General features: G+C 41.3%; 1 protein-coding gene across 1 annotated transcript in view; it reads right to left on the bottom strand.

Moving 5' to 3' along the window:
* Positions 1 to 432: 432 nt before the first annotated feature.
* Positions 433 to 14898, bottom strand: part of si:ch211-195b21.5 (E3 ubiquitin-protein ligase RBBP6) — a 41278-nt gene continuing 26812 nt past the window's right edge. Inside the window, exons 4-8 of the mRNA XM_034184627.1 lie at positions 13230 to 13767; positions 9855 to 9913; positions 9648 to 9744; positions 6157 to 6275; positions 433 to 1462 (exon numbers count right to left, since the gene is read on the bottom strand). Coding sequence (XP_034040518.1) covers positions 977 to 1462; positions 6157 to 6275; positions 9648 to 9744; positions 9855 to 9913; positions 13230 to 13767 — 1299 coding nt within the window. The 3' untranslated portion in view covers positions 433 to 976. The remainder of the gene's footprint in view (positions 1463 to 6156; positions 6276 to 9647; positions 9745 to 9854; positions 9914 to 13229; positions 13768 to 14898) is intronic.

Raw genomic sequence — 14898 nt, 5'->3', positions numbered from 1 at the left:
CGCACTTTGTTGCGATGATCCCACCCACTGTGTTCCCAGCTGAATGCCGTGATTTGTTCCACTGGACGCTGCGATTTGTGCGCTGGACGCTGCGTATATAAAATAATTATTTCGTAGTGGATTAATCATTTTTTTTTCTCAGAGTTGGCTGTTGAAAACACTTCTAATCGCTTCCAGAATCACAGAAGACCATTTCATCTGCAGCTTTTCTCTCTCACTCTTTCATGTGCTTAATGAGGTGGAGAACGCATTTGGAACAGTCTGTAAGTCCCTTCGGCTGCTCCTTGTTTGCACTCGGGGTCGCCACAGCAAATCCAAGGTGGATCTGCAAGTTGATTTGGCACAGGTTTTACGTCGGATGCCCTTCCTGACGCAACTCCACCTTACATGGAGAAATGTGGCAGGGGTGGGATTTGAACCCGGAACCTTCTGCACTGAAACCAAGCGCATTAACCACTTGGCCACACCCCTAAGGTAATTATTTGTAATGTTTATATTGTAATAACTTGGCAAAACAGTTACATGCTCATTATTTCTTATGAGTAGCTGTAAAAGTACGTTTATGATAGATTTAACATCTTGTTATAATCGCTCAGGCGAGCTGCTCTGTGATATGGTGCGCTGATGCAATCAATCACACGCAGTGTTTTTTACTTGTTTGCGCAATGGTGAGGTGAAGTTCACATAATTAATGCGTGATGGAGATTTGGAACAATTCAAAATTTTCTTTGTGCACTTGGACAAAGCCACGCAGTTTACGAGTTTGAGAAAAGTTTACTCTCCTGCACAGCAGAGTGAGTGCAAGTACACGGATCAAAGTCGTGCAAGTGTCAAGGCTTCTTAACAAACAGACAGGGAAGGAATAAAAAAAAATACAGAAGGAAGGAATTTCACTCTTAAAACATTAAAAAAAAAAAAAAGCTGCATCCATAAACCAGGGTGGTTCTTCTACTCAGGAACCAAGTGACAGACAAATTTAAGACTTATGACTCTTCTTCTTTTTCTTCTCCTTTTTCTTCTTTTTCTCTTTTTTCTTTTTGGGAGACTTAGTTTCAGAAGTTTCTGTTTTCTCATTGTCGGAATCACTGCTGTCTTTGGATCTTTTCTTAGGATCTTCTGATTTGACCTTACCCTGGTTTCCAGTAGCCTTCTCCCTGCTCACCTCGTCCTTAATGATGACAGCAGGAGGCGTCAGCACGTGTGACACTGTTATGAGCATCCTCTCCTTTTTCAGCTCCTCTTTCAAGGAGATCTTTTCCTCGCCACCCCTGTGGTCGTCCTCACGTTTTTGTCTGTGATCTCTCTCCATCCTGCTGTCTCGGTGACTCCTGTGGTCCCCTGAGTCTCTGTAGTGGCTGTATCTCTTCTGCTCTTTCATATCTGATGGTTGACTGTGTCTGCTGCTGCTACTCTTCTTATAACTCTGAGAATGTCCTTTGCCGTTTCCAGGATGCTTGTCTGACTGCATATTGTGATAAAAACACAAGGAGACCAATGAATTGAGTCAAGGATTAAAAACAAAACCCCTCTGGTCATTTTTCTTTTCAAGAATCACTAAGAAATGATTCGATCCACTGACATCAATAGACTTTTTGCTTAGTGATTCCCTTATCGGCCCTTTAGTTCACATTACACTGGAGCGGCCATTGTTTTTGAGGCTGTTTATTGGGAAAATTATCATTTTTCTATGTTGATTGCAGACCCTACAGTGGGTCTGCAATCAACTGCTTCTACAGCGCCTTTGCTTGAAGCAACAAAGCAAAGTTCTGACCCGCCGCTTCGTTGGTTCTTTGCTTCGTTGGTTCTTTGCTTCGTTGGTTCTTTGCTTCGCTGGTTCTTTGCTTCGCTGCTTTTCAGAAGCAGCAGGTCTGCTTCTTAACCCCTCTCAAAGCCATTTGAAGCTGTCAATTGTGAGTCACCGTTGTGCGGAATAAAGTCACTAACTGGGACTCTTGTCTTGTTGCAGGCAAGAAATGAGAATCATCCTCCGTTCCGTTTGCACAGCTCCAAATGCAGTGCCGCTCTCTACCCAATAAAGTTAGACAGCTAGAGTCGGGTTGGAATAACTTCAAAGCGAATCGCCATTTTAAAATCAAATGACACCTCTTTCAAAACGTTGCAGTACAGACAACAAACTCCAACTGACCAAAACTGTTTTTTTTTTTGCTCCCAAAATGAGACATCTTGCACCCTTATGAATTGCATCCTGACTTGCACCGTAGCCGGCGGTGAGAGCTCAGCTCAGAGTCTACAGAGTTACATTTGTGTCATTAAGATCTGTATTGTTTGTATTGTCTGTATTGTTGAGTCTGGTGTCTCATCTTTCTCCCTGAGTCTCAATGGGTTCAGGTCAGGCCAGTTGGCTGGCCAATCAAGTACAGTACCATGTACAATCAAGTACCATGTTCAGCAAACCAGTTACTAGTAATTTTGGCACTGGTGAAGGAAATCAGCCTCTGTATGAAGCTTGTCAGCAGATGGAAGCATGAAGTGCTTTAAAATCTCCTGGTAGGGGGCTGTGTTCAAACTGTTGAAGCACAGGTACTATTTTGCTGAAGCAATGTGTGTTGGGGTCACCATTCAATCAGAACAAAACACACGTCACAAAATAGTGTGAAAGTGTAAAAAGAAAAATGAATCACATCAGTTGCACTTTAAGCCCAGCGTTTAGCCCAAGCAAATTTTCCTGCAGAGACAAAGTAAATTTTGAGCTGACTGATATTTGATTGATTTGAAATGAAATGTTTTAACATTTCGAGATACTCCCCCCCCCCTATTTTTTAAAATTTAATTTCACTTTCTGAAATAACTCAGCCACATGGGGTGTGCAGCCAATACATTGTGAGTGCCGGTCCCAAGCCCGGATAAATGAGGAGGGTTGCGTCAGGAAGGGCATCCGGCGTAAAACAAGCCAACCCAACTATGCAGACTCAGAATCGAATTCCCATACCGGATCAGTCGCAGCCCGGGTTAACAACGTCCGCCACCGGTGCTATTGCCCAACAGGGTGCCGGTGGAAATTGGGCTACTGCTGGGCGAAGACGATGAAGAAGAGGAGGAAAACGCTGCCACGAACAGCGGGAGAAGAAGAAAACTAGAAGGGTGGAAATGAGAGTGGGGACTTTGAATGTTGGTAGTATGACTGGTAAAGGGAGAGAGCTGGCTGATATGATGGAGAGGAGAAAGGTAGACATATTGTGTGTGCAAGAGCCCAAGTGGAAGGGAAGTAAGAGCAGGAGCATCGGCAGTGGGTACAAGTTGTTGTACCATGGTGAGGACAGGAAGAGAAATGGTGTTGGGGTCATTTTAAAGGAAGAGTATGTTGGAGTGTGTTGGAGGTTAAGCGAGTGTCTGACAGGGTGATGAGTGTGAAGTTGGAAATTGAAGGGGTGATGATGAATATCATCAGTGCATATGCCCCACAGGTAGGTTGTGAGATGAAGGAGAAAGAAGATTTCTGGAGTGTATTAGATGAGGTGGTGGAGAGTGTGCCCAAGTATGAAAGAGTGGTGATAGGAGCAGACTTCAATGGGCATGTTGGTGAAGGGAACAGAGGTGATGAGGAAGTAATGGGTAGATATGGTATCAAGGATAGGAATGGGGAAAGACAGATGGTAGTTGATTTTGCAAAAAGGATGGAAATGGCTGTGGTGAGTACCTACTTTAAGAAAAGGGAGGAGCACAGGGTAACATAAGAGTGGAGGAAGGTGCACACAGGTGGACTACATTCTTTATAGGAGATGCAAGCTAAAAGAAATCACAGACTGTAAGGTGGTAGCAGGAGAGAGTGTCGTTAGACAGCATAGGATGGTTGTTTGTAGGATGACTTTAGAGGTGAAGAAGAGAGTGATAGCTCAACAAAGGATCAGATGGTGGAAGCTGAAGGAGGAAGACTGTTGTATGAAATTTAGCGAGCAGGTGAGAGAAGCACTAGTTGGAGAGGAAGCAATTTTGGACAACTGGAAAAGTACTGCAGATGTGGTGAGGGAGACAGCTAGGGCAGTACTGGGTATGACATCTGGACAGTGGAAGGAAGACAAGGAGACTTGGTGGGGGAATGAAGAGGTCCAGGAAAGCATAAGGAGAAAGAGGTTGGCGAAAACGTTTTGGGGTAGTCGGAGAGACGAAGAAAGTAGACAGGAGTACAAGGAGATGCGGCGTAAGGCGAGAAGAGAAGTGGCAAAAGCAAAGGAAAAGGCATATTGTGAGCTGTACAAGAAGATGAATAGTAAGGAAGGAGAAAAGGACTTGTACCGATTGGCCAGACAAAGGGACAGAGCTGGAAAGGATGTGCAGCAGGTTAGGGTGGTAAAAGATGCACATGGTAATGTGCTGACAAGTGAGGAGTGTGTGCTGAGAAGGTGGAGAGAATATTTTGAAAAGTTGATGAATAAAGAAAATGAGCGAGAGAAAAGACTGGATGATGTGGTGAGAGTAAGTAAAAGGAAGTAAAAGAGATTAGGAAGGAAGAAGTGAGGGCTGCTATGAAGAGGATGAAGAGTGGAAAGGCAGTTGGTCCAGATGACATTCCAATGGAGGCATGGAAATGTCTAGGAGAGATGGCAGTAGAGTTTCTAACCGGATTGTTTAATAAAATCTTGGAAAGTGAGAGGATGCCTGAGGAGTGGAGACAAAGTGTGCTGGTTCCTATTTTCAAGAACAAGGGTGATGTGCAGAGCTGCAGTAACTACAGAGGCATAAAGCTGATCAGCCACAGCATGAAGTTATGGGAAAGAGTAGTAGAAGCTAGGCTTATAAAACAGGTGAAGATCTGTGAGCAGCAATATGGTTTCATGCTGAGAAAGAGCACTACAGATGCAATGTTTGCTCTGAGAATACTGTTGGAAAAGTACAGAGAAGGACAGAAAGAGTTACATTGTGTGTTTGTGGACTTAGAAAAAGCTTATGATAGGGTGCCAAGAGAAGAGTTGTGGCATTGTATGAGGAAGTCTGGAGTGGCAGGGAAGTATGTTAGGGTAGTGCAGGACATGTACAAAAATAGTGTGGCAGCAGTGAGATGTGCAGTCGGAATGACAGACTCATTCAAGGTGGAGGTGGGATTACACCAAGGATCAGCTCTGAGTCCTTTCTTGTTTGCAGTAGTGATTGACAGGTTGACAGATGAGATCAGACAGGAGACCCCATGGACTATGATGTTTGCAGATGACATTGTGATCTGTAGTGAGTAGAGAGCAAGTTGAGTCTAGTCTGGAGAAGTGGAGATATGCTTTGGAGAGAAGGGGAATGAAAGTCAGTAGAAGCAAGACTGAGTACATGTGTGTGAATGAGAGGGAGCCCAGTGGAATAGTGCAGTTACAAGGAGTAGAAGTGGTGAAAGTAGATGAGTTTAAATATTTGGGGTCAACTGTTCAAAGTAATGGAGAGTGTGGTAGAGAGGTGAAGAAGAGAGTGCAGGCAGGGTGGAGTGGGTGGAGAAAGGTGGCAGGAGTGATTTGTGACCGAAGAATATCAGCAAGAGTGAAGGGGAAAGTTTACAGAACAGTAGTGAGACCAGCTATGTTGTATGGTTTAGAGACAGTGGCACTAACAAAAAGACAGGAGGCAGAGCTGGAGGTGGCAGAGCTGAAGATGTTGAGATTCTCTTTGGGAGTGACAAGAATGGACAAGATTAGGAATGAACATATCAGAGGGACAGCTCAGGTGGGACGGTTTGGAGACAAAGTCAGAGAGGCGAGATTGAGATGGTTTGGACATGTGCAGAGGAGGGACCCAGGGTATATAGGGAGAAGGATGCTGAGGATGGAGCCACCAGGCAGGAGGAGAAGAGGGAGACCAAAGAGGAGGTTCATGGATGTGCTGAGAGAGGACATGCAGGTGGTTGGTGTGACAGAGGAAGACACAGAGGACAGGGTGAGATGGAAACGATTGATCTGCTGTGGCGACCCCTAACGGGAACAGCCGAAAGACAAAGAAGAAGAATTTCACTTTCTGAAATAACAGACAAAACCTTTTCATGACATTCTAATTTTCTTGAGCTGCACCATTCGGTTTCATAGTCTAGTTAACAGGGTACCAAATGAAAGTATACACTATCTGAGAAACACTGGTGATTAAGGTACATTACTAATATAATTCAAGCCAAATCAAACAGTAAATGCAGTTTTACTGTCCACAAGAAGACATTTAGGTACTTACATTGCTGGAGGCAGCATGGCGGGGATTAGCTGCATGAACGTCAGCACTGTCCAGATTGCCGATGAACTCCTCACACTGTTGGCAGTAGAAGCCAATCACTGGCTTCAGAAATCCTGAACCTAAAAACAGACAGGACAAGTTCATGAGGAAAATCAGTTCATCTGTCAAAATAGTTTCTACAATCTAAACAGTCAGTTCAACAATTACCTTGACTCAAAAACAAACCATAAAAACCAAACAAACGTTATTTTAGCTATCAAAAATGGATACAGGAGATGGAAGCAAATAAGACAATGTACAGTTGTGTTCACAAAATAATAGTCTGTTGTGGTGCATTTCTCTCTGAAAATATGAGTAAAATGGGTCATTCAGACATTGCTCAGAAGAACAGCATATTCTGATTAAAAAGTTAATTAGGGGAAATCAGATAAAGAAGTGCAGAAAATGATAGGCTGCTCAGCTAAAATGATCACAAATGCTTTAAACTGGCAACCAAAACCAGAAAAACGTGGAAGAAAACCACCGAATGGATCAAAGAATAGCCAGAATGGCAGAGACTCAGCCATTGATCACCTCCATGGTGTTCAAAGAAGGTCTAAAGTTACTTGTGAGTACTGTGATAATTAGGGCAAGAAGCCCTCAGAAAGTCCTAATAATAGAAAAAAATGACATGCAGAAGATGTTCCAATTTGCTTAAAAAAAGAACCAACCAACCAAAAAAAAAGACAAAAAACAACAACAACAAAAAAAAAAACACATGACTGGCCTAAAGAGAAATGAGACAACATTCTGTGGACTGATGAAAGCAAGATTGTTGTTTTTGGTTCTAGGGGCCACAGAGTTTGTCAGCTAACCACCAAAAACTGAATTCAAGCCACAGTACACTGTAAACACAGTGAAGCTCAGTGGCACAAGCATCATGATATGGGGATATTTCTCATACCATGGTGCTGGGCTTATTTATCGCATACCAAGGATCATGGATCAGTCTGAATGCATCAAAATGCTTGGAGAGGTCATGTTCTAGATCTGTCCATAAAAATCATAGAGGCATATGCTTTGCAAAGTTAATACCCATCACTACATTGGATGACGCTGAAATTGAGGATGGCCCGTTGGCTGTTCCAGCAATATCAAATCTTCCGTGTCTGCTACCTTCCAGGCATCTTACATATGCTACTCTGGAACCACCCCTAAATCCAAATTGTTCAACTGTCAACCCCACTGAGGTCCTTGGTCTGGGTCTCATTAACATGAGATCACTGTCCTCAAAATCATTGTTGATTAATGATCTAATTATGGATCATCACTTAGATATGATTGGGTTATATGAAACCTGGCTTAAACCTACAGCTGTCCTCCCCTTAAATTAGGCCTGCCCACCGGCGTACACATTTAGTCAGGTCCTTCGTGATGCAAAGCAAGGCAGGGGTATTGCTCTTATTTATAAATCTAGGTTTAGTTTATTAGCTGTTGGGAGTCACAAATATAACTCGTTTGAACATCCGATTCTCCGCTCTGCCCATGATGCTACATATCGCCAAGGTCAGACGAATAAAAATCAGCTGTATTACTGTCACTGTATATAGGCCCCCTGGCCCATACACTGAATTCTTAGATGAATATGGTGTGTTCAACTTGTCAACTAGTGCAGATAACATTCTGATTATTGGTGACTTTAACATTCATCGCAGCAGCTCATGGACGATCTTACTGAGAATAATCTCTTTGAGCCACTGCAGTCTGCTTTTAGAAAATATCATTCCACAGAGACGGCTCTCACTAAAGTGGTGAATGATCTAAATTCTAGGTCTTTTAGTGAAGCTTAGGGCTAGTGGCCGGCGATCACCTTAGTATTTCTTCTGTTTTGCTTGTTGCTTAATGCTGACAATTATACTGTATTTGTTGTCCCAATGCCTGATTGTTTTTTTCTCTCTGTTTGAGGTGCGGCTCCATCCAGAGATGGGTGTGGTGTCTGTTTCTGCAACCCTCCTGTTCCTATGTTCCGGCAAAATTTCCTGTATATTTGTTTTTTGTAAATTGTGTCGGTAGCATGGCCCAAGCAGAGGATCAAGTGATAATTGGCTCAAACCAATTTTGATTACCAAGGCCACTCTTACTGGAGTTGCGCGGAGCCTGGGGCTGTCTGTTCACACACAGGTGCTGACCACGCTGGGCTTCATGGCAACAGGGGCATTCCAGCTGGAGCTGGCCGATCAGTAATGAGTATGCCAGTCAACCGTGAGCTGAACCACGCCAGCTGTGTGGACTACAATCATCCGTATGTCATCCAGGTACATTACATTACAACATTACAGCACAATTAGCCGGTTTCCCTAATGTAATCTTATTTGTTTTTGTTAATAGGGAACAATTTAATTCCATCAATGTTCAAACCATAAGTGATGCGCAAATGCCTCTAATTCCAGAGGTTCATCGCGTGACTCATTCATCCTGACTAACAGTGTGGTTAGTGCATCCCATTTTCACGCCTTTCTGTCATGCTCCTGTCATGAATTGAGTGACATTTCCGTGACGTGGTTTTTTTTAATTTTACTACTCTAAACCTAAACCCTCTCCTAACCCATGACACCCCCAGACCTCACCCCGTGTCACCCTACATTTCATGCCCCCGTCTGGCATGTGCACAATGGTTAAATAGGTTATTCGCATTAATTGTCCTGAATGAAACCAGCGCGGGCACATATGTGCATATTCAAATATATTTTCTTTTTTTTTTCTTGATCTAAAACTAGAGCTTCTCCAGAAGCCCCTAATTGTCTCCCTGCATTTGTCAATAAATGCATGTGTAAAGTTGTGTATGTCAGACTGTCAGCCGTGGTGCACCTCACTGTTTTAACATCAGTGTGTATGCACTCCTCTGGTCTCACCCCCCCCCCCCCCCCCCCACACACACACACGCGCGTGCACCCAGTAGGTTTTTAGTTTATTCTGTGTGACAGCGTAAATAAACTATCCCTGCTCGTGTGTGTTCATATTTACTAATGTGACAGCATGGGGAATCCCTGCTCAGTTTTTAATATTTAAATGAGGGCATGGCCAGGGTGGAGTTTGGTGCGTGTGCATGAGCTCTCAATTCCACGTTCAGTGGGATGTACAAACGGGATGTGCATGGATCCATACCTACGCACACTTTGATACATCTGAATATTTTGTGCTTATGCCAGTTTCTGGGTTTTGGCGTACGTTGTGTTTCAGAAGGAAAGATACACAAGTTTTTGTAGATGAGGTTCCAGGTCAACAAGAAAAATGGGGGACATTTCCTACACAGTACTGTACTTCTATGCTGCCCACCGGATTTGGATGTCATAATATCAAATATGAAAATCTTCCTTTACATCTGCTTTCCACTCAAATAGCCTTGATGAAATAAAAATATCTGTATAATAATAGCCATAAATATATGCATGCTCAATCTAAAACACACAAAGATAAAGTATAACTGCTGGAGGGGATAAAAAATGCAATACCTTCCAGTTTCATCAATCTTTGTAGTTCTGTCATCAAGGATTCCATCTTGGAGATTATGTTTTTCTTCTCTCGTTTCCTTTCTTCTTCAGTAACAGCCTCAAAAGCAATTTCCAAATTTAATATTTTTTCCATTATTTAATGTTCATAGAAATTCATCACTCAGTGTCACGTAGTAAATAAACCGCCATACCTTGGAAATTCCTTACCTTATTGCTTTCAGAAGATACACCACTGACATCAGTTCTCTCCCGCTTCTCTTTTGTTGCTTAAGCAATAAAGACAACATAAAACTCATCAAATACTATAAACAAAACAAATGAATAAATAAATAAATTAAAAATAAATCAATTATATGTTATATCAGTAAGGAAATCCTATCTCTAACAGGGAGAATTCAGCTTGAAATGACTTATAATTCTGAAAACTGCAAAATATAGTGAATCAAAAGAAATAAATGTCCATTTGCAACAGTGGTCCCATCAAACAGTGTATGTTTTTGTCTTTATATTCAATTGCAAGAACATCACATTCTAGCTTATTTACAGTGTTAAAGACTATTATTGTGTCAATTAAAGTTTATATATGACAGGTCAAAAGGGTGTTGGCCATGGGACACTGACAAGTAAATGTCATTTTCAGTTTCCTGATCAAAGTCTTCTAATTAGTCTAACATTTCTCGTTTGCAATGAAAAACTGCATTATGAAGGGAAATACTGAAGCAGTGCAGCCCCTAACAAACATCAGATGCCACTGCATTATTTTGATCAAGTTTTTTGGGAGGGGAAAAAAAAAAAGCTGTTCAAGTCCAAACTAAAGACATCTGCCCTCCTTCTCGTATGGCTAGCATACCGGTATAGTATGAAATGATGTTTTCTGTCCTTTTAAATAGGGTTGGGACGACTAATGAGAATCATTTGTCGACTAGTCAGGTACCATTAGCCTTCGACTAATTTGACATTTAATGAATTAAACCAATTTTGAATCTTCATGGTGAACCTCGAATGTGACATTTATTCAAATATAAGCACAAAATCACAAATGCACAACACACACAAAACCAAAACTAAAAACAGCATTAGCAATACCAAGAATATAATACCTGTCATCATTTACTAGGCATAGAGTACCCGTTTGAGCTGAGTAATCCCCCTGCCAAGGTTCACAAACTTTCTTCACTGAGTGAAGGGAGTGGTGGCAGCTCCAGCAGATCTATTCTTTTGAGGTTTAAATGAACTTAAAAAATGGCTTTTGACTAGTCGACTAATAAAAAATTCTCTCGTCAAATATAAGCTAATTGTAGTTGACTATTATGACTAGTTGTCCCATCCCTACTTTTAAATCATAGTATTAACAACAGAACAGGTTCAACCTCACTATATCTAAACTCTGGGTCTGTGAAGTACAGGACAAGCTGCCGGCAACCACTTTACAAATCTCTGCTTTCCTGTTGATTTACTGGTGGTGAACAAATGCTTTAGGTCAATGGTGTCCAAAGTCACTCCAGAAAGGGCCACGAGGGTGCAGGTTTCCTTTGCAAACACTGACTCATCCCATCTGCTCAAAGTGATGTTAATCAGTGAAATCATCTGGTGGGTTCAGTGGTTGCAAAGAAAACCTGCGTCCTCTTTGCCCTTTCTGGAATGTGTTTCGACACCACTGCCTTAGGTGCTTATACAGTAGTGTTCAGAATAATAGTAGTGCTATGTGTCTAAAAAGATTAATCCAGGTTTTGAGTATATTTCTTATTGTTACATGGGAAACAAGGTACCAGTAGATTCAGTAGATTCTCACAAATCCAACAAGACCAAGCATTCATGATATGCACACTCTGAAGGCTATGAAATTGGGCTATTAGTTAAAAAAAAAAAAAGTAGAAAAGGGGGTATTCACAATAATAGTAGCATCTGCTGTTGACGCTACAAACTCAAAACTATTATGTTCAAACTGCTTTTTTATCAATCCTGTGAATCACTAAACTAGTATTTAGTTGTATAACCACAGTTTTTCATGATTTCTTCACATCTGTGAGGCATTAATTTTGTTGGTTTGGAACCAAGATTTTGCTTGTTTACTAGTGTGCTTGGGGTCATTGTCTTGTTGAAACACCCATTGCAAGGGCATGTCCTCTTCAGCATAAGGCAACATGACCTCTTCAAGTATTTCAACATATCCAAACTGATCCATGATACCTAGTATGCGATACATAGGCCCAACACCATAGTAGGAGAAACATGCCCATATCATGATGCTTGCACCACCATGCTTCACTGTCTTCACTGTGAACTGTGGCTTGAATTCAGAGGGTCATCTCACAAACTGTCTGTGGCCCTTGGACCCAAAAAGAACAATTTTACAAAATATTCCTCCATTTCTCTTTAGGCCAGTTGATGTGTTCTTTGGCAAATTGTAACCTCTTCTGCATGTCTTTTATTTAACAGAGGGACTTTGCGGGGGATTCTTGCAAATAAATTAGCTTCACACAGGCCTCTTCTAACTGTCACAGCACTTACAGGTAACTTCAGACTGTCTTTGATCATCCTGGAGCTGATCAATGGGTGAGCCTTTGCCATTCTGGTTATTCTTCTATCCATTTTGATGGTTGTTTTCCGTTTTCTTCCACGTGTCTGTTTTTTTTGTCCATTTTAAAGCATTGGAGATCATTGTTTCCCCCTCTCCAATCAACTTTTTAATCAAACTACGCTGTTCTTCTGAACAATGTCTTGAACGTCCCATTTTCCTCAGGCTTTCAAAGAGAAAAGCATGTTCAACAGGTGCTGGCTTCATCCTTAAATAAGGGACACCTGATTCACACCTGTTTGTTCCACAAAACTGACGAACTCACTGACTGAATGCCACACTACTATTATTGTAAACACCCCGTTTTCTACTTTTTTACTAATAGCCCGATTTCATAGCCTTAAGAGTGTGCATATCATGAATGCTTGGTCCTGTTGGATTTGTGACAATCTACTGGTACCTTGTTTCCCATGTAACAATAATAAATATACTCAGAACCTGGATTAATCTTTTTAGTCACATAGCACTACTATTATTGTGAACACTACTGTATCTCTGGCCAACTGATTCTGCTCTTTTCCCTCTCTGTCAGAGGTACTGTTTCCGGGACCCAAGATGCTGGAGCTGCTTCTAGAGGACCAGACTAACCTGGCATTGGCATATGATGCCTGCTATCAGAAGTATTCAAGAGCTGAAACAACAGACTGCACCAAGAGGGATCATTTATATCTTAATAACTGACTGTTTTGTATTCATCTTCTGTAAAATCCTTGTAATTCTTAGAGTGAATTACAGTGGGGTGGGGGTCGGTAAGGTTAGACCTTACCCATGTGAAGCGCCTTGAGCTGGCATTGTTGTGTTTTGGCGCAATATAAATAAATGTAATTGTTCCATAATGTATCGTCTTTCCCCAGGTAAATGTTTTCCCTCTACATAATTTGCTTTTGAACCTTTTGAAATGTCCAACATTATTCACAAAATCAGCCACAATAAAGAAACCAATTATAATTGTTTGCAGTGCAAAATTTTGTTTCTAATGACATCAAACATTTAATAATTCTCACCTTTTATCAGTGACTGGAGAGATTCTAGAGCCTGCCGTACATTTGGGCTACTCATTGCTGGCAAGACTGTTGCTTGGTGTACTGGATTAGGAAGTGTCGGTTGGGTTTGATTCTCCTCAACCTCTTTTGGCTTTTTCATAATTTTCTCATTGTTTGCTTTGCCATTACCTTTCAATATGTTTTTGATCTTTTCATAATCAATGGAATCCAAATTGGTTGCAGCTAGGCTTTCAGGAGTCATCTGAAAAGGTAAACTCTGCATTTTGTTGTAATGGAAGGAATGAGCTGCAATCTGGGAAGCCTCAGCAACAGGGCTCATATTTGGATTTTTTACTTCTGTATCTTCAGTCCCATACAGGAATGACTCTTCATCTTCAACACATTTTGCAGGATTTTGTGCCTGAATCCAAGAAAAGTCATTTCCCACTCTCTCATGGGGAAGGAGTGTGCTGTCATTGTCCATTGCTGCTGGAATCTCCTGACTGGCCGGTTTCTCCTCTGGAGGCAAACAATCAATTGTTTTGCTTCCATGTGTGGCCTGTAAAGAGAGCACACACTTTAAGATGAACTGATGTTACACTGTTCACAATTTGCATTGCTGCTGATTCAATGTATTTGGGGAATTATTAGGAGTGACTGAGTTAATGAAATAAAAGGCTTCACAGGTTCAGGCAAGTTTAATCTGAAACTAAGTGCCTGTGTAAAACACAAACTACAACTTCAAAATCAGTTTGGCACAGTAGGGAAAAATATAAAAATACAAAACACACTGGTGAGCAAAAATACAAAACATATTGCTTAGCTAAATCCATTTACACTCTAGTATACTGAGAACACTTCAAAAAATACAGAAAGCAGTTTTGTTAAAAAAATGTTGCTTCATGAAAATGTCCACTAATTTTAAAAAGCTTGGCACAAATGTGTCTTAGTAGGGAAGATGATGTGAAACGTTGAAATAAAATAACGCAATGAGGTGAGTACGATAATCAGAATCAGCCTCCAAAAATCCTATAACCTTCAGATGCAAGGGCAATTTGAGGTGCACTAAATTCACCCTACCACATATTGGGGGAATCAACCCATGGCTTTGTTGACATCAGTTTTGGTTTTTTTGTCTTCTCCCCCCACAGTCATCTATGCTGTTTCAGGTGAAGTAAAATCAGCAGCATGTGGTTGTGTTGCAAGGTACATTGGGGCCAAAAAGTATTTAGTCAGTCCCTGATTGTGCAAGTTCTTCTGCTTAGAAAGATGAGAGAGGTCTGTAATTTTCAACATAGGTACACTTCAACAATGATACACAAAATGAGGAAGAAAAAAAAAATCCAGAAAGTCACATTGTAGGATTTTTAAAGACTATTTATAAATTATGGTGGAAAATAAGTATTTAGTCACCCACAAACAAGCAAGATTTCTGGCTCTCACAGAACTGTAACTTCTTTAAGAAGCTCTTCTTTCCTCCACCTGTTACCTGTATTAATGGCACCTGTGTAAAAGACACCTATCCACAGCCTCAAACAGTCAGACTCCAAACTCAACCATGGCCAAGACCAAATTTCGAAGGACACAGGAAGAAAATTGTAGATGTGCACCAGGCTGGGAAGAGTGAATCTACAATAGTCAAGCAGGTTGGTATGAATAAAATCAACTGTGGGAGCAACTGTAAGAAAAT

This window comes from Thalassophryne amazonica, chromosome 13 (genome assembly GCF_902500255.1).
Source record: "Thalassophryne amazonica chromosome 13, fThaAma1.1, whole genome shotgun sequence".
Taxonomy (NCBI): domain Eukaryota; kingdom Metazoa; phylum Chordata; class Actinopteri; order Batrachoidiformes; family Batrachoididae; genus Thalassophryne; species Thalassophryne amazonica.
This window is presented reverse-complemented; position numbering and strand designations above follow the sequence as displayed.